Genomic DNA, 18,132 nt, shown 5'->3' with positions numbered 1-18,132 from the left:
CCAGTGTTCTTGCCTAGAGAATCCCAAGGACAGAGGAGCCTGGCGGGTTGCAGTCCATGAGGTCACAAAGAGTCGGACATGACTGAGCGACTAACGCTGAAAGCTCCAAGGGGGTGAAGGAGGCCTGGACTTCTGAAAAGCCAGGAGATCCAGCCTCTGCCTCGTCCCTGTCCCAGGGAAGATGCTACCCGAGGCTCTGTGTCAGGGAGGGCTTCCTGGAAGAGGGAACCTGGCAGCGGGAAGAGCAGGATCTTCCACACCCAGACCCAGAAGGGCACTGTGCTGCACCCCGCCTGCGTCTTCACCAACAGCCCCGAGGTGCTGCACACGCAGGAGCAGGCAACCAGGGGGGCGACAGGAGCCGAGGTACCGGGAGCCCCGGTGGGGGTGGGGAGAAGCCCTCCATCAGGGGTGTGAGGGGGCACAGTGATCTCGGGGTGCCGCTCGCTGTCGGGGGCTACCCCCTCACTCCTCCCCACACTACATCTTCCCTGAGGCTGCTGACCTGGGACCCGCAGGTCCCTGGAGCCACACCTGGCTGGGTGGCCTTGGGGGTTCACCGCCCTTCCCACATGGTGAGGGCTGCCCCGAGTCTGGAGCCTGTCCCACGGGCTGAAGTATTAGTTGCTCAGTCGTGTCCGACTCTTTGCCACCCTTATGGACTGTAGCCCGCCAGGCTCCTCTAAAATCCCAGTTCATGAGATTCTCCAGGCAAGAATACCGTGGTGGGTGGCTATTTCCTTCTCCAGGGGATCTTCCAGACCCAGGGACTGCATCTGAGTCTTGCGTCTCCTGCATTGGCAGGCAGATTCTTTACCACTTGCACCAACTGGGAAGCTCAGGGAGCTCCCCCAGCTGTTCACAAACACGCAAACAAAGCTGCTCTGTACTTTCGTGTACGCACGTCTTTGCATGGCCATAGGCTTTCCTCTGTCTGGCATAAATACCTAGGTGTGAAATTCCTGGATCATAGTGGGGCGTATGGTTCATTTTTTAAGGAAACTCCTGAACTGTTGTCCATAGAGGTTGTAACATTTCATATTCCCACAAGCCAGGTGCCAGAGTTCTGGTTGCTTCATCCCTATCCTAACCCTCACCAGCATTTGGAAGACTCAGTTTTTTTTCATTTCAACATTCCAATGGGCCTGGGGAACTATCTCATTGTGTTAATTTTGCGTTTGTCGGGATTTCTCTGGTGGTTCAGTGGCTATGATTTTGAGCTCCCGATACAGGGGGCTTGTGTTCCATCCCTGGTCAGGGAAGCAGATCCCATATACCACATGTAACAGCTCACCTGCCACAACTAAAGATGCCACATCCCACAATGAAGGTCCAAGACCCTGCACGTGCAACTAAGACTAGGTGCAGTCAAATACATACATTTTTTTTAAAAATGAAATACTTTAAAAATTAAAATAAAATTGCATTTCCTTAAAGATTAATGCTGGAATCAAGATTGCCGGAAGATATATCAATAACCTCAGATATGCAGATGACACCACCCTTATGGCAGAAAGTGAAGAGGAACTAAAAAGCCTCTTGATGAAAGTGAAAGAGGAGAGTGAAAAAGCTGGCTTAAAGCTCAACATTCAGAAAACTAAGATCATGGCATCTGGGTCCCATCACTTCATGGCAAATAGATGGGGAAACAGTGGAAACAGTGTCAGACTTTATTTTCTTTGTTTTGGGGGGCTCCAAAATCACTGCAGATGGTGATTGCGGCCATGAAATTAAAAGATGCTTACTCCTTGGAAAAAGTTATGACCAACCTAGATAGCATATTGAAAAGCAGAGTCATTACTTTGCCAACAAAGGTCCGTCTAGTCAATGCTATGGTTTTTCCAGTGGTCATGTATGGATGTGAGAGTTGGACTGTGAAGAAGGCTGAGCGCCGAAGAATTGATGCTTTTGAACTGTGGTGTTGGAGAAGACTCTTGAGAGTCCCTTGGACTGCAAGGAGATCCAACCAGTCCATTCTGAAGGAGATCAGCCCTGGGATTTCTTTGGAAGGAATGATGCTAAAGCTGAAACTCCAGTACTTTGGCCACCTCATGCGAAGAGTCGACTCATTGGAAAAGGCTCTGATGCTGGGAGAGATTGGGGGCAGGAGGAAAAGGGGACGACAGAGGATGAGATGGCTGGATGGCATTATCAACTCGATGGACATGAGTCTGAGTGAACTCCGGGAGTTGGTGATGGACAGGGAGGCCTGGCGTGCTGCTGTTCATGGGGTCACAGAGAGTCGGACATGACTGAGCGAGTGAAGTGAATTGAAGGTGTTTATATCAAACCTGTGTGTGCATACTCAGTCGTGTCTGACTCTTTTTGCGACCCTGTGGACTGTAGCCTGCGTCTCCTCTGTCCATGGGATTTTCCAGGCGAGAATACTGGAGTGGGTTGCCATTGTCCTCCTCCAGGGGATCTTCCCCCCACCCAGGGATCAAACCAGCGTCTTCTGTGTCCCCTGCTTTGGCGGGCCGATTCTTAACCCATGAGCCTATATTTTCTTAAAGAAGATTAATGGTTTTAGCTCTGCTTTGGGGATTTAGGCTTTCTTTTTCTAACCTGGCTTCTTGTCTCATTCAAATCCATCACTGCTAGTGGAGAGATACAGATTCAGCCTGACAGCAGACATCAAGGGGTGGGAGGTGGGGGCGGCTGGAGCGCCAGAAACAATTACTAGCATTAGAAAGGACTGCAGGCGAGATCCGCCCTCCCTATGTATCAGGGAAACTGACTGATAAGCATTTTCCTCACCTAACCCAAAACTTTCCTGAAGCTAAGAACTGCTCTCTCTGCCTGGACTTATAAAGCAGTATGGTTTATGCTGCTGGTGTCTGCTTCCTTTCTGGAAGTCTGGGATTTAGGTACATGCTGGGTAGACTGTGCCTACGTGAGCAGCCTCCCCCAAATTCACAGGTGGGTCCTGAGTCTCTAACGCATTTCTCTGTGCGTAAACTTTGAATACACGAATACACGTGGCCACATTTTCGTTGCTAGGGAAACGTGCTGGGGCAGCCCTGCTGGGAAGAGCCAGAGGCAGGAAGGGGACTCTCCCCTTTGATCAGCTGCATGTCCTGATCTCTACATCTCTACAGTATTGACTATACTGTATAAACTCTATATTGATTCCTGTAGGACCTCCTAGCAAGTCGCTGAACATGGGAGTGGTTTGGAGACCCTGACTCAACTGATAACCCTGAGTCAGACCCAGATGGAGAGGGGGCGGTGCCTGAAAAAAAGTCTAAAATGCAAACTACATCATACTGTTCGCTGTTCCATTGTGTGTGGGCTGCCAGGAATTGCTTTATGAAATTTAAATTCTACTGCACTGTTAGCAGAGTGGCGCAGCGGAAGCGTGCTGGGCCCATAACCCAGAGGTCAATGGATCGAAACCATTCTCTGCTAGCTGCAATGTTTTTGGGCTTCCCTGGTAGCTCAGCTGGTAAAGAATCCGCCCGCAGTGCAGGAAACCCCACTTCAATTCCTGGGTCGGGAAGATCCTCTGGACAAGGGATAGGCTAACACTCCAGTATTCTTCGGCTTCTCTGGTGGCTCAGTCGGTAAAGGACTCCGCCTGCAATGTGGGAAACCTGGGTTTGAACCCTAGGTTGGGAAGATCCCCTGGAGGAGGGCAGGGCAACCCACTCCAGTGTTCTTGCCTGGAGAATCCGCATGGACAGAGGAGCCCGGCAGGCTGCAGTCCATGGGGGTCGCAACGAGTCGGACACGACTTACCAACTAAGCACAGCACTAAGTAGGGAGAGATTGGCATTTTTTTATGGGTATAGGATATAATTAATGCAGATTCCAAATGCATATTTCTAGCCCTTGAATGCTAGATTTTTACATCCAACTGCCTACTCGACACAGACAGTTGAGCGTCTAACGGGCACCAGCAATCTGAGTTCCTGATTCACCCACCCCACTTCGGGGCCCCTCTCCCCCGTCTTCCCCCATCCTGAAATGACAACTCCAGATCAGGCAAAAGTCCATTGGCTTTTTTCTTTGCAGGTCAGCCATTGATGGTGGATTCACTCTCAAAATGTATCCTGGATGCACCCACCCCTCTGCACCCCGACCTGCTTGGCGCTGATGGAGCCGCCACCACCTCCGGGCGGGACTCAGGGAGGCCTTGCTTTCCCTCAGTCTGTTCCCCACACGGCCACCAGGGGGCGCCAGTCCACACCAGCGGCCGCTCACGCCTGGCTTCCTCACCCGCAGTCACCGGCGTGGACCACCGGAACTTATGTTCCGACTCCCGCTTACCTTCTGATCTTACACCCTCCTCACGACGCTCCAACTACACTGCGCTCCTTGCTTTTCCCGGAACACGACCGACACACTGCCTCTTCAGAGGTTTTCTTTTGGGAGGGGGGGGGGGGTGTGTGTGAGGCGGGGGGGGGGGGGGCCCTTTTTTAAAAAATTGAGGTTAAATTCACATCACATAAAACTAACCATCTTAGGCTGTAGGATTCAGTGGCATTTGGTACATTCCAGATATTCTTTTTTAAACAATGATCTTGTTATCATTTCTTACAGGAAAGAATGGCAATGGGAGTTATGTATGTTTTAACTGTGGTAAAACACACTCTAATCTAACCTTTACCCTTAGAAGAATTAGGAAGACTTCTCTGGTGGTCGAGTGGCTAAGACTCTGCGGTCCAATGCAGGGGGCCCGGTTCCAACCCTGGTCAGGGAACTAGATCCCACGTGCCGAAATTAAGACCCTGTGCAGCCAAATACAAATACTGTAAAAATAAATAAACTGGTCAGAGTGGTACTGTGTCCTTCCCTATTTTAACAGTTTTCTTAGACCTTAAGTATATTCCCCTGATCATTAAAAATTCTTCCCCTTCCCAAAAAGTTCTCCCCAAAGATGGTGTTCTCTTAAATGGTGATGAAATATCCTATTGTGTAGACATCCCACTTGTAAAGACCATTTCTATTGCCTACATTTGGACAGTCTGTTTCTAATTTCAACTGTTTCTGTTCCGTCTTCCAAACAGCACAATGGCTGACATCTCTGCATCCATCGAGGCATCTTTTGAATTCCTGAATTCCTTTTGGAAAAAAAAAAATGTGGAAAAACTGGGAAAAGTTTAAGGAAAAAGAATCCCCTGGAATCCCCCACCCAAGAGACTCTGGGGTTAGTTCAGTGAACCGCAGCGTGGATGTGGGCAGATCCTGTTTGCTTTATTCCACAAAAGAGCAGAACACAAACACATTCCGGGTATTACACACGCTTCCGACCCTGGGTAACGGCTGCAGAGGCTGGCCTCCCTCCCCCAAGGGGCCCTCCCGCCCCGCAGCCATTACCACGCTTCCTTCCATTCTGCACAGCCCTCTGACCAACCTGTCTCTACATTATGTTTTTTCCCCAAACTTCCGGCCGTTTCCTTCGGGTATGTTCCCAAGAGTGCAATCAGCGGGTCAAAAGGTAAGAACATGTATGATGAGTCTTTGGCACAGATTGCAAGTTTCCATCCTTTTTTTTCCCCTAACCATTTTGTTTTTTCCCGAACATTATTATAATAGCCAACACTCCTGTAGGGCTTACTCTGTCCCAGGCCCTTTTTCTAAGCACTTTTATGTACTGATTCCATCCTTGGAATAACCCACACTTGGAGACAGGGACTCTAGGGCACAGAGAGGTCACACAGCTTCACAAGGTCACACAGCTAGTAGGTAAGAGAGCTGGGGTGTAAAATCAGAAACTGGCTCCCAAGCCGATGCTCCTAACCACAATTTAAGGCTCCTGTCTACAGGTGGGTTTTGCTGCACTGGGTCTTAGTTGCAGCATGCAAACTGCGGCGTGTGGGTTCCCGGACCCAGGAGTGAAACCACGCCCCCTGCGTTGGCTGCGCAGAATCTATCCTACCGAACCACCACCACCAGCAGGGTAGTGGTCAAGGATGGAGGGAAGCCCCTAGTAGCTAAAGCTTTAGAAGGCCAACTCACGGCCACTCTGCAGTATCAGTGTACTATCATTTATTCCATCATCACCCAGCTGGTCGGCTAATTCCATTTTTATACCACAATCAGGCAGATACAGGTTCTGTGGTGCTGGAAGCTTTTTACAATTGGGGGACTCGCTGTAGGAAAAATAGCAAGTTACAAGTTCAGGAGGTGGTGTAGGAGCTTGAAAGGGACTAGTGCAAGGAACTGGCCTCGAACCTAAGCTTCACCAGCATCATGTTAAATCCTAATGTACTTTCCCCCAATAATTATTAGGAAGATTTTCAGACAGTAAAGGCAAGAATTTTCCTGGGACTGCCACCTCGATTCCACCATCACATTTCCCTGAGCTTGTCTGAAGTCGAATCTAGGTATCTATCCCTCCCTGATCTGTCCCCTACTCCCCCTTACTATTTTATTCATTTCAAAAGAAGCTGCAGATCATGGGGTTATATCACTGCAGCTTGCAAATCATTTAACCAGAGTTCAGCATTTTCTTTTAATGTAAAAACCAGAAGTGAAAATGTAATTCCGTGCAGGAAAACCCACATTGTCTTTGCAGCTGACCCCCAGTTTTTGTTTTTTGTTTTTTTGCACACAGGAACACACACATTCCCCCGGGGCCATTAAACAGCACTTGCTGAGACCTCAGCACTTGCCCTCCGATAGCTGGGACCACCCCACCCCCCAGGTGTCCTAGTACCTGGCAGATGCTCCGCGGGCCATCTATGGACATTAACAATCTCCCTTCTTCCAGCAGTTTAGCTTCCTTCAGACTCCCTCCCCAGGATGGATTACTGGGTCAAAAGGCTGAGGCTTACAGCTTTACCAGACGCGGCTTTCATTTTCACTTCAACTTACCCTCTTCTGACCCCTCCTGTATATACACACAGAGTTGTTTCCTTGTCTGTACAACACTCTTTTCTATTTTTAAGATGGCACAAGGGGAGGAACAGCAGAAACCCTTAAATCGTGATGTGGGGGGAAGAGGAGGCTCTGACGTTAGTCTCTCCCTTCAGCTGTGTTTTATAAATTGCCTGCTCTATTTTTATAAACATCTTGTCCTGGAGCAATCCGCCTAAAGGCTGTGGTTTAAAAAAAAAAAAAACCAGAGGAAGACTAAAGGAAAACCAAAAAGCAATAAACACTTCTGGCAAGATACCATGCATGATGTCAAAACGAAGAGCCTGGGAGAAGTGTTTGTAGCATGTATGACAGTCTTCAGATCCGTAATAAACAAGCAGCTACTACAAATAAACAACAGTCCAAGAGGAAAACAGTCCAAAGGTTTGGAGAAGCATGGAAGAAACTGCGAGTGATCATTTGAAAAGCTGCTCAACCTCACTGGTAATCACACAGTAAACTTCAAAAAGTCATGAGGCCGTACAGTGCTCTTGCCTGGAGAATCTCAGGGACGGCGGAGCCTGCTGGGCTGTCGTCTGTGGGGTTGCGCAGAGTCGGACACGACTGAAGTGACTTAGCAGCAGCAGCAGCAGACAGTAGTAGAGCTTTGAGCAAGCAAGGGGGCGCCTCGGCTGTTGGAGGGCAAGCACCAGCACAGCCTACGCAGAGAGCAATGTGGCTGAATCCAAATGACCCTTTAGACACTTGCCCTGTAGCCCAGAGATCCACCTCCAGGTACCTGTCCTACAAACTCATGTGAAATGGCACAGGTACACAGCCATCCCCTTCCAGCTTCACCAGGAGTAATATGGGCCTGGGTGAGTGGAATTCTATGCAGCTGTAGAAAACAATAAAGATGAGCCTACACAGATGCAGAAAATTCCCCAACATGCGCTACAGGGCAAATTATAGAACCACATTAATATCATTCTATCCAAAATGCAGAAAAATGAAGACTTCTATTTTCTGACACCCGTGTATATAATTTAATAGACTCTCACAGGGTGGAGCCATTCACAGCAAACTGCAGAGAAAGCTAGCTACCTGTGCAAAGAGGTTTGGAATGGAGGTCAAAGGTCAAGGGCGATATTCACCCTTTCTCTGGTACATTTATGAACCACAGTGACAAATTACAGTGAGACCACACTTTACTACATGTAGGATAAAGATTTGAAAAAGTCCTTTACGGTGGCGGGAGAGGATTAACCCCTACTGATGAGCATCAGTTTCCTCACTTTTAAAAGGGGGACAGATCATTCCTGCCTCCTGAACTGGTGGCTGGATAAGGCGGGACGGGCAGGCCCTGTGACGGGGGTGCTCTCAAGGTCTGCCTCCCCACCACATGATAGCCATCCCCTGCATCAGAAACCCAAGTGCACACCCACACCGCAGGCCTGTCTCCTCTGCCTGCCAGCCCGCCCTGGCTTCCCACCAGGCTTCGGTGGAGATGAGGTCCTGGCACCCACATCCCTGTGTGCTAAGCAGGGCGGGCAGGGGTAGCAGTTGCCCCTGGAAGGGACACGAGTCACGAGTCACAGGTAGTGAGGCCTGAGGTGTTGGTCAGGAGATGCTTTATCGTGGGGTGGGGCTCCGGCGTCCCTTGGCAGCTACAACCTGGGGACAAAGGGGAGGCTGAGGGAAGACCAGGGGAGGGGGCCCGACATCCTGCCCACGTGACACCTTTCTTCTGGCAGGGGCCCCCACCCCACATCCCCTGCGGCACCCTCCCTGGCCCGACCCTGGGGTCCGGTGGCTCTGGCCGGCTGAGCCTCTCCTGGGCTTGGCCAAGGCAGCATCTCTCCACCCCTGGCCACGGCAACTGGGTATGGGAAAGGCCCCGGGATCAGCTGGAGACACCTGGGGAGAGGGGTAGCCACTCACTGGATCTCCCGGAACGCCCGCTTCTCCACCAGTTTCACTTTGTACTTGCGCTTGAACCTGGAGGAGAGAGGAGACAGCAGTCAGCGACCACCAGCCCCCCACCCCACCCCACCTCCCTCGGAAAGGTCCGGGAGGCCCGCCCCTGCCGCGGCCCCGCCCTTACTTGGCTCGCTCACGAGGCTCGATCATGTTCCTCCTCTGGAAGCTCTTGAACCGGTCACGGAGGATGTTGCCCTCGGGCTGCGGGACACGGAGAGGCCTCAGCGGGCGCCTGGCACAGACCCTCGGGCCCTGACCTCTCCACGGGGGCCAGTGGGGAGTCAGCCTTGCAGTCCCCCCGTGAGCCAAGGCGCCCAGTCTGGCCTCGTGTACACTAGGGGCTAGGCCTGGTCCTGAGCTCGTGGGCTGACCCGTGGACCAGCCCTGAGGAGGCGGCTGGAGAAGTGGGAACGGGTGGGGCCAGCAGTGGGGCTTGGAGGGTCAGAGGGAGAAGGGTGCAGGGCGGCCTGCTGCCCGGACCCCCGAAGCAGGCAGGACCACACAGGGCCCGTGGCCATGCGAGGAGCCGGGTTTTCTCCTGGGGGCACCGGGGAGCCACAGCAGCTTCTGAGCAAGGGAAGAACAGGCTTTGCTCTGAGCTTTAGGGAGACCCCTCTGGGACCAAAGACACGGAGGGTGGGGCTGGGGGACCAGGGACAGCCCAGGAGAAAAGACTTTCTGAGGGTCCCAGGCTCCAACCATCGCATCACCCGCCCATCACCCTGGGGGACCCCGTGCCCTCAGCCCCCAGGCATTAGCCCAACCGGCCCCGCCTGGGGGTAGCCGTGATGTCGCCCACAGTCCCTGCGGACACGGGGAGCAAGGATGGTGTCATCACTGGGCACGGGCGCCTCCCCTTCAGCACCCTGGCCGAACAAGTACCTTCAGGGTCCTGAGCGAGTCAGAGAGCTCTGAGCTGAGCTGCACGTCGATGTCGGGGTCCTGATACCTGGAGGACACGGGGCGGGGTGTCCAGGGGGTCAGCCCAGCCTGGCACACAGGACCTGGGGCTGCTCCCGGGAACCGCAGGCCCAGCGGTGAGGGTCCGAGAACCTGGGGCTTTGGGGAAAGAGGGTCTCCCGGGAGGAGCCCAGGCTAAGCAAAGGTAGGAGGGCGCCCGCCATGGGGTGGGGACCCCTCCTGGCCTCCCGGGGAGCCCCCGGGCCGGGCCTCACTTGAGCCGCCCCAGCCGCCTGGGCTTGTCCGCCTCCGCCAGCCGCTTTGCCTTCCGCTGTTCCCGCCGCCGGGCCAGCTCCGCCAGGCGCCGTGCCACCTGCGCCTTGATCCCGCGCAGCCTGAAGAGCTCCTGGTGCCGGAGGCGGGTGGCCCGCACCGCAGCCTGCTGCGTCCTCTGCGGGGACAGCAGGGTCAGGGGCCCGGCCAGACGCCACCCCGCCCTGGCCACCTGCTGCCAGGTCACAGGCATGTCCCCACGGGGACTGTTTGCTGAGCCCACCTTCCTGATCCTGACCCCTTTGTCTCTACAGTTCACACACCCTTCCCTAGCCCTCATCCCGAACATCAGCCCCACGGCGGCAGGGGCTTGACCTAGAATGTTCCCCACTGTGTCCTCAGAGATGAGGTCGGGAACTAGTCCTCCACTGACCAAGTGGCTTCAGGGATCCCAAACAGCCCCGAAAGACAGGTTGTGAGCCTGGGAGAAGCAGGCCGGGGCCCGCGGCGCTCACCAGCATCCGGGCGGCCTTCTCCCGCCGCCGCTGCTGCTCCGTCTTCTTCTCCAGGGCAGCCGGGCGGCCGGGCACAGGCGAGGCCTCCCCTCTTGCGGCCGGGTCTCCCGCCTCGGGCCCCTCGTCCTGGCCCTCGCTCGGCTCGCCCTCCCCATCCGACTCCTCTAGCAGCCCCTGGCACATCTCCCGGAAGGCAGACTCCTGGGGAGAGGGGGCGGGTCAGACGCGGGTCAGGGGGCGGGTCAGGGGCGGGGCGGGCGGCGAGGGTGGGTCTGCGCTCACCTGGGTAGCAGCCTGCTCCGAGGCCGGCAGGGCCAGCTGCCTCTCCAGCTTCTCGGCCGCCTTCTCCCGCTGCAGCTCCACCTCGTGGGCCGCCCAGAGCAGGTTCTGGGAGGGGACGGGGACACGGGTGAGGACCCAGACCCGGGGGGCCCTCTCCTTGAGTCACAGACCTGGCCCTCCCACCTCCGACCTGCACCCCCACCCTGGTGCCCAGCCCCCCTGCACTGGCTCAGGCTCTGCTCCTCACCCTGGCCTCCCTACAACAGCCAAGGGACTTCGAATTCTTAACCTCACCCCTGCTCTTCCCCTTCCTCTTCAAGGACAGTCTACTCCGCCCCAGTACATGGAAATTCCTCAGACAGGGCGGAGCAGGGGCTGTCCAAGACCAGGGAAGACAGGGCATTGGGGGGTGACGGCTGACCAGCATGAGACTTCTTTCCGGGGTAACGAAAATGGTATAAAACTGACTTGCTGCACAACTCTGGATATACCTTACACCACTGAACTGTGCCCTCTATGTGGGCAAATCACAACGGCCTGGGAATCAGATCTCAATTATTTTTTAAAAAAGAGAAAGACTATCTGATCTCTCCGTGAGGAACAACCTTGGTGATCAGCCTTGTCCTCTCAGAGTTCAGCATGGGTTTGCTCCCAGAGACACCACTCCCCAGGTGAGGGTCGCGGCCCCTGCCCAACTGGCTAGGAATCCATCCCCCAGTAAACGACCCTGGATGCATGCACGGAGCACCTGTGTCCACTAGTGACCTGGGTTTCTCTTGGGAAATCTGAGCTCCCCAATGGCGGGGGTCTGTCCTCTTTGCTCGTGACATCGGTGCCTAACAGACACCTATGAAACGAACAGCGACTCTCGCCACCAGTTTCTCCGGTTGCTAAACTACCTTTGCCAACCCGCAAGGCTCATGTGGTCACGTGGTTTGTTGCTAACAGCTGAAAGCCTCTTGCATTTATGTCTGAAACATGCCACTGTCTCCCTCACCTCTGGGCCTTTGCAGATGCTGTTCCCTCTCTCTGGAACACCCCATTGTCTCTTACCACAGCAAACTGCCCCCAGTCCCAGTGTTGATGCCCCCTCCTTCAGGAAGCCCTCCCTGATTCCCAAGGCTGGATCTGATACTCCCTCCGTGCCCCTCCACCCCAGCCCTGCCCACTGTGAGACATCATGGTCCAGGAAGAGGTCTGTCTGCCCAAGAGGACTGTGATCCCTGGGATCACAGGGATCTGACTGGCCAAGTGCCGACCAGAGAGAGGCCTGGCGAGGCGGGGGACCGGCGTACCTGGTGGTCCTCAAAGGTTGGGTTGTACGAGGCTCCCGCGGGTGTCACCTCCACGGCAGGTACCTGGGAGGGCTTGGTGTGCAGATGCTGCGGCCGCTGGAGGAAGACAAGACCAAGGCTGGGTGAGACCCAGGAGTCCCACATCTCAAGCTCCCGCAGGCACCAGTGCTGGGACCCCGGGCCTGGGAGGTGGCAGAGGCCTCAGCACAACCCACGGCCTTCAACCTGGGAGGGGCTTGTGGCATCTGAATGATGCAGAGAGGGACCGGCACCCCAGGTGCGGCATCCCCAGGACAAGCAGGAGCTCTGCTCGCCTTTCCTGAGAAGAGTCCCTGCCGTCCAGGTGCTGGGGACGCTTGCAAAATCGTGCGGCAGTCATCAGGCTGCCACTGCAACCGGCAGCCAGGTTGGGCAGAGGGTACGAGGGTCCCTGTCAGCAGAGGGCACAGCCGACAAAGGGCCGACAGACCCTCAGAGCGGGCCCCCGAGAGCTTGTGACGAAGGCACAGCTCCCAGCTCAGCTGAAACCCATGGGTTTCTAACAGCCCCCGGGGGGCCCGAGCACCGGCTCAGCTCTGAGCAGCAACCCCCAGCCAGACCCCCGTGTCCCTGCTCAGCTGGCTCCCACCCCAGCAAAAGCCTGGGGGTCACCAGGCTGCCCCTCTCCAACCCCCACTGCCCGCCAGGCTAGGTGCTTCTGCCTGAGGACTTCTCCTGGGTCACCCCCAATTCCTCTCCATGCCGGGGTGCCTGGCCCACCACAACCCCACCTCCAGAGCGCCCCACAACACCACCGTTCTCCTGTGCAGAAGCACTTGAGATAAAGCTCACAGCCAGAGCTGGGCTGCCCGCTGAGTTCTCCTCCCCGCCAGCTAGCCCCAAAGGCCTGCCCTTGCCAGGAGGCTCCGCCTTTTCATCTCCAAAGGCTCGCTCACCACCCCAGGGCTCCAACCCATTTGCAGCATCTTATTTCCCTGCGAAGGTTTCCCTCGTCTCCCCAAAAAACGTCCCACCGCTCCGCTTCCTCCCTCGGAGGCAGCAGACTCGCGCGCGGCCTGGCTCCAGCCTGTGCGTTTACAGTCCTAGGATGCTCGGGCTCTAACACGGCATCTCTATGGGCCCATCCTCTGACCCCTAGCTCCGAGGACGCCCTGCTGATGAACTCTCTCACCTTCACGCCTTTCTTCTTGGTCTGCTCCAGGAAAAACTCATCCTGGCCCTCCAAGGGCTGGTCCAGAGGGTCTGTGGAGGCAGTGAGGGGCGGCTGTGGGGACATCTTGGTCCCAAGGGGCTTCCTGCTACCCCTCCTCCCTTCAGAAAGATGGCACCAAAGTACTTATGCAAAGATAGCCAAGGAGGGACTGATTCTCAGACCCCAAAGGGCTTTGAACGCCAGGGAAGAGAGCATGTGAATGGGGTCCAGAAAGCAGAAAAGACCTGAGGCCAAGGGACAGGCATCAGCCCGTTCCGGAAAGCAGAGCAGGAACGAGGACAGGGAGCCACTTCGAGACACCTGACTATGCCGAAGACCCTCAGTGACACCCTCAGCGTGCTCCCTGAGGTCACTGCACAACCCAAAGGCCTGGGCCTGGTGGCAGGGACACTCACTGCCTTTGGCCCAGAGGTCGTAGAAGGGCCGCTGGACGGTGTCCTGGGGCCCAGGCTTGGCTCTGGCTGCTGGGGGGTTGAGGAGCCGGGCCTGCGCCCTGCGCACCTCCCCGGGCAGCTGGCCCTGCTTCGCCAGCCTCTCCCATAGCTGCTCCTTCCGCTTGAGCTTCCTGGCGTTGGGAACCTGGTGGGCGAGGACGCTGGGTGGGGGAGAAACAGCCCGGAGCGGTGGGTGAGTCGCCCCTGCCCCTCAGACACCCCCAGCATTTCCTCCCTCCTTGGGGCGCCTTCTCAGGCTCCTGCTACTCCTCACTCGGCCGGCAGCTTCAGAGCCCGCTTCCCACACTTGTCTCCCTGCTGAGCTCCAGACCCAACACCACCACGGCCTCAGGGCCTTCAGCCGGGAGGCCTCCAGGGAACTCACAGGTCGCTTCAAAACCAACCTCGGTCTCCCTCCGCTCCCCACCCCCCATCCAGCCCCCTCACATTCCTTCAGAGTCAGTCACCAAGCCCTGCCAGACCCTGCTCCCAACGGGGGCGCCCGCCCAGCCCTGCCCTCCGCCCCCAAAGCCCTTGGGCAGGTCTAGGCTCTTCTCTGCCTGCCTCAGCCGGGCCCCATCCTCACTGCCTCCAGTGTGTCCTCCAAAGCCCCTAATCCGACCCCGTCTTCCCACCAGCACGCTTCACCTGTCACCCCCTTTCCCTACAATTTCTTTGGGGCCAAGAAGTGAGTAGGGGTCCCACAGAAGGGCACAAGGCCAGACCTGGAGGTGGTGGGGGAGGGGAGGACGGTCTGGGGGTCAGGGGACACTCACTCTTTGGGAGCAGGGACCTTGGAGGTGTTCTCTAGGATGAGGTCGCTCCGGAGGGGCTTCTTGAGAAGCAGTGACCTCTTCTGGCCTTTGGTCCTCTTCTTGTTCAATTCTGGGGTTGGCAGACAGCAGAGAGTCCACACTTCAGGCCTCCTCACTACCCAGGAGGGCCTTCCAGCCCCCCCAACCCCCCGCCCCCACCACTGGAGCCATCAGACCTGCAGGCCCCAGGCTCCCACCTGAGGAAAGAGGCCCCCAAGGGCAGGGCCCAAGCTGTGACCACCCTCCACACCCATTTCCTGAGCCAGCTGGAGGCAGCCCTGTGCTGGGGACCCAGCCCCATAGCCCTGCACACAAGAGGCTTGCTGAGGCAGCAGAGAAGTGGCTACAGAACCTTCAATACTAAAGTGAAAAAAGTGATGAGGTGACATGAGGCCCAGGGAGCTGGACTCAGGACGGACCCAAGACCATTGATTCTCAGCACGGGGCCATTTCCCGCCTTTACTTCTAAAGCACAGTAAGAACTCCAGGACAAAACATGCTGGGACAGAATCTGTATCCTTCCACTGGCTACGAAACCTGACGGAAGTGACTTGCTCCTATGCGGCCAAAACAAGAATGTTTAATGCCTACCCTAGAGGTCAGGTGAAGATATGATTACAGCTAACCACTGAACAACACGGGTTTGAACTCATACCGGGACTTGCTTCAATACTAAATACTACAAGAATCCACAGATGTAACACCAAGGGTAGAGAGCTGATCACAAATTATTTGCGAACTTTCGACCATGTGGGAAGGTCAGTGCCCTGAACCCCTGTACTGTTCGAGGGTCCGTTGCATTTCAAGATCCCACAGCAGTGATCACCCACAAAAGCATGCAATCGCTGTCATTGTTAAAAAAAAAAAAAAAACTAAGACAGAATCTATAACTACTTCCTTGCCAAGGCAGCTCCCTGCCTGACCCTTCAGTATACAGAACAAATCTCCTCACTTCTGTAAAAGCCAACGTCTTTAATAACCCTTTCTGACCTGCTTAAAGACTCCACCCACCCATCACAGACAGCCCTTCATTTTCCGTAGACCAGATCCCCTGACTGATCTCATAAATGCTCATAAAGGGTACCCTCCTGTAACAGCAGTCTGGTGTTTTGCTTATTAAAGCTATTGGCTTTCCTATTAAAATGCATCTCTTAAGCTTTTCTATCCTCTCCTTAAAGAAGGCCGCTTATTCTTTATCTTCTCTACGTATTGAGAGTAAACCCTATTCCTTACTGAAGCAAACCCTAGCTTGCTTCTCCTCTGTTTATTTTAGCCAGGTTCCAACCCTGTATTTTGACAAGTTAAAGCAAGCAGGCCAAGACAAGTTTCTTACCAACTCATTCGAGTTGATCCTTTTGTTCTCATTAAAGCACATCTTACTGACTTAGACAGGGCTGTTTCCTTACAAGTCCTTAGTTTGCTTTTCTGCAAATTAACGGAGACCTCCTAAGTTACGTCCTTATCTCCTCATCAAGGCAGATCCCTACTAGCTTCTTCTCTAGGCACTGAAATTTCTCTGAAACTTCAGAAAGAAAATGAGTTATTTAGGTTGGTCATTAGCTTGCTTTCTACTCATTTCAGGTCCTCTTGTTTATAGCAGAGACCCTTTTCTGATGGTGTTTGCCATCCAAGCCACGCCGTGTTTTGGAGGCCGAGGTGGCCTGCTGCTACTGCTGCTGCTAAGTCGCTTCAGTCGTGTCCGACTCTGTGCGACCCCATAGACGGCAGCCCACCAGGCTGCTCTGACCCTGGGATTCTCCAGGCAAGAATACTGGAGTGGGTTGCCATTTCCTTTTCCACGAGGTGGCTTAGGTAACGACTAATCGCCATAAACCGCCACTGAAACCCTTCCTCACCTTTATCCTTGAAGCCAGTGTCCACGAAGAAAAGTTTCTCATCGGGGGCCTCTGATATCAAGCCACTGGGAGATGGAAATGCAGAATGTCAGCCATAGATCGGAGGGGGCTGCGGAATGAGCAGGTTTAACCTCTCAGGGCCAGGTTTTCTTACGATGGTCATTCAACCACGCACTAACCGCCTGGAGTCCCCTCCAGGCCAGGGTCCCTCCGTCCAATTTGCAGAATTTAATACGTAAAACGCACTAAACTACGGTGGGTCATTGGACGCACTGACATCAGGAAAACTATTCGCGGTTTACCTGGGAGTCTCGTATCTGGTAACCTGATCAAGTCTCCCAGCCTCTCGCCCAGAGTCCCCGGCCCACCTGCTGGGTTTCTTCGGCTGTGCCCCAACAGGCGCTCCCAGCCCGCCGGAACTAACCCCAGGCAGCACGGCTTCCCACCCCGCTGCACAGAACCTGGTCCTGCTGCCGGAAGTCCGGCCCTACGCACCCGCTGGTGCGCTCCTGCAGCCGCACGTCCTCCAAGAACTGATCGACTTCCAGTCCCAGAGGCTCTTGAGCGAGCCGCCTCCAGCCTCGCTTCTTATTTCTTGGGCCTCGTCGCCGCCTCCTAAGCGCTGGATCCACTGACGTGGGCCGCAGCCCCAAGAAGCCGGTATCGGTCTCGCTTTTCGAGCACTGCCCGCCACCACCACCATTATTTCCTGCCGCCATCTTGTTAAAGAAAGAACCACGCCGCCGGTACCCAGAAATCCGGTTTGGGGCATGCGCGCGCCGAAATCCTGCCCCTTCTAGTGACGTACTTCCGCTGTCCGCCATCTTGGTAGGGTGGCTGGAGCCACAAAGAGGCTTGAAGGCCGCCATATTGGTAAAGGATAAATGGCTCCTCCCTCTTCTACAGATTCGGGCAGGGCCCGGGTCGTAGGTTCCGGGTTTTAGACCTAGGCGAAATACCTTTCCCGACAGCCTAGAAGTACTTTTTTAATCTGAATATTTTTAATTTGCTGAATTTTTTTTAAAAAGTCTAGTTTTCTTAAAAAAGTAAAGTTAGATGGGACGTCCCTGGCTGTCCAGTGGTTAAGACTCTGCGCTTCCACTGCGGGACATAGTGGGGAACTTAAGATACCCCACATGCCCTGCTGTGCAGCCAAAAAAAAAAAAAGAACTGTCAGGGCAGATTCGGGACAAGGCACATTCCAATCTCAGAACGTTTGACCTGTCAATGTTCCAATCCTAGAATCTTGGAAATTAAAGAACTTTCAGAAGTCGAGGTTGGGAGCACAGAACGTTATGTATGCATGCCGTACGCCAAATGTTAGCAACATAAAATATTAGAACCCTAGAAGCGCACGCTCAGAATACTGAGCCTCATAGATTATTCTGGAGATTAAACAAGGTAATATATACAAAGCCCTTAAGATGGAGCTAAATGTTAGCTATTGTTACTGCCTTGCCCCTTGAGACTTCATCTTATAACAAATCTAGTCTGTTTACAAATAAGGAAGGAAGCTCAGAGGCCCTGGGGTCCTGGCAAGCATCCATAGGGATCCAGAGCCTCATAAACGCACAGAGAGGGAAAACGCCACTCGGGGATTCACACCGCAGAATTCGGCATGGGAAAGGTGACGGGCCCCCGGGTTGTGGCCCTGGAGACCCGCTTACCCATCACCTGGGACTGGGCAGGGTGGGGTGGGGGGGCGGGGCGGGCAGTGTGAGAAGTTTGGGGTGTGGTCACCGACTCGCCAGCCTAGCTCTCGAGCGTC

General features: G+C 54.8%; 1 protein-coding gene and 2 non-coding genes across 5 annotated transcripts; 1 reads left to right on the top strand and 2 right to left on the bottom strand.

The window, feature by feature from the left end:
- Nucleotides 1–3,336: 3,336 nt before the first annotated feature.
- Nucleotides 3,337–3,408, top strand: TRNAM-CAU (transfer RNA methionine (anticodon CAU)). Its single transcript has one exon. It is a non-coding gene; the product is annotated as a tRNA-Met (tRNA).
- A 1,767-nt stretch (nucleotides 3,409–5,175) lies between these two features.
- NOP53 (NOP53 ribosome biogenesis factor) lies at nucleotides 5,176–17,517 on the bottom strand. 3 transcript variants are annotated; one of them, XR_008704003.1, is made up of 14 exons: nucleotides 16,860–17,515; nucleotides 16,365–16,429; nucleotides 14,470–14,578; nucleotides 13,655–13,854; nucleotides 13,218–13,288; nucleotides 12,047–12,142; nucleotides 10,752–10,856; nucleotides 10,470–10,670; nucleotides 9,957–10,132; nucleotides 9,664–9,730; nucleotides 8,906–8,982; nucleotides 8,743–8,799; nucleotides 7,601–8,475; nucleotides 5,176–7,520 (listed from the first exon to the last, which is right to left on the bottom strand). XR_008704003.1 is itself a non-coding variant. In XM_055552302.1 (13 exons), the coding sequence occupies exons 1-13, from the start codon at nucleotides 17,231–17,233 to the stop codon at nucleotides 8,469–8,471; spliced, it is 1,605 nt and encodes a 534-aa protein (XP_055408277.1). In that variant the 5' UTR covers nucleotides 17,234–17,515; the 3' UTR covers nucleotides 5,176–8,468. The 3 variants fall into 3 exon arrangements, 2 of the variants coding, with proteins under 2 accessions (XP_055408277.1, XP_055408279.1); XM_055552302.1 differs by having other exon boundaries at nucleotides 5,176–8,475; XM_055552304.1 differs by lacking the exons at nucleotides 5,176–7,520; nucleotides 7,601–8,475 and having other exon boundaries at nucleotides 8,739–8,799; nucleotides 16,860–17,517.
- On the bottom strand, nucleotides 9,517–9,625 carry LOC129632626 (small nucleolar RNA SNORD23). Its single transcript, XR_008704616.1, has one exon. It is a non-coding gene; the product is annotated as a small nucleolar RNA SNORD23 (small nucleolar RNA).
- Nucleotides 17,518–18,132: the final 615 nt, after the last annotated feature.

Source organism: Bubalus kerabau, chromosome 17 (assembly GCF_029407905.1).
Source record: "Bubalus kerabau isolate K-KA32 ecotype Philippines breed swamp buffalo chromosome 17, PCC_UOA_SB_1v2, whole genome shotgun sequence".
In the NCBI taxonomy this organism is placed as follows: Eukaryota; Metazoa; Chordata; class Mammalia; order Artiodactyla; family Bovidae; genus Bubalus; species Bubalus kerabau.
Note: the sequence above shows the minus strand (reverse complement) of the source record. Positions and strands in the feature narration are given on the sequence as shown.

Excerpts from the sequence above, each read along its gene's own strand:
- NOP53 (XM_055552302.1), bottom strand. The coding sequence starts at position 17,233 with ATGGCGGCCTTCAAGCCTCTTTGTGGCTCCAGCCACCCTACCAAGATG. Across the intron at positions 16,430-16,859 it reads CTGCAGGAGCGCACCAGCGG|TGGCTTGATATCAGAGGCCC; the intron begins GTGCGTAGGGCC and ends TCCATCTCCCAG. Across the intron at positions 14,579-16,364 it reads CACTGGCTTCAAGGATAAAG|AATTGAACAAGAAGAGGACC; the intron begins GTGAGGAAGGGT and ends TGCCAACCCCAG.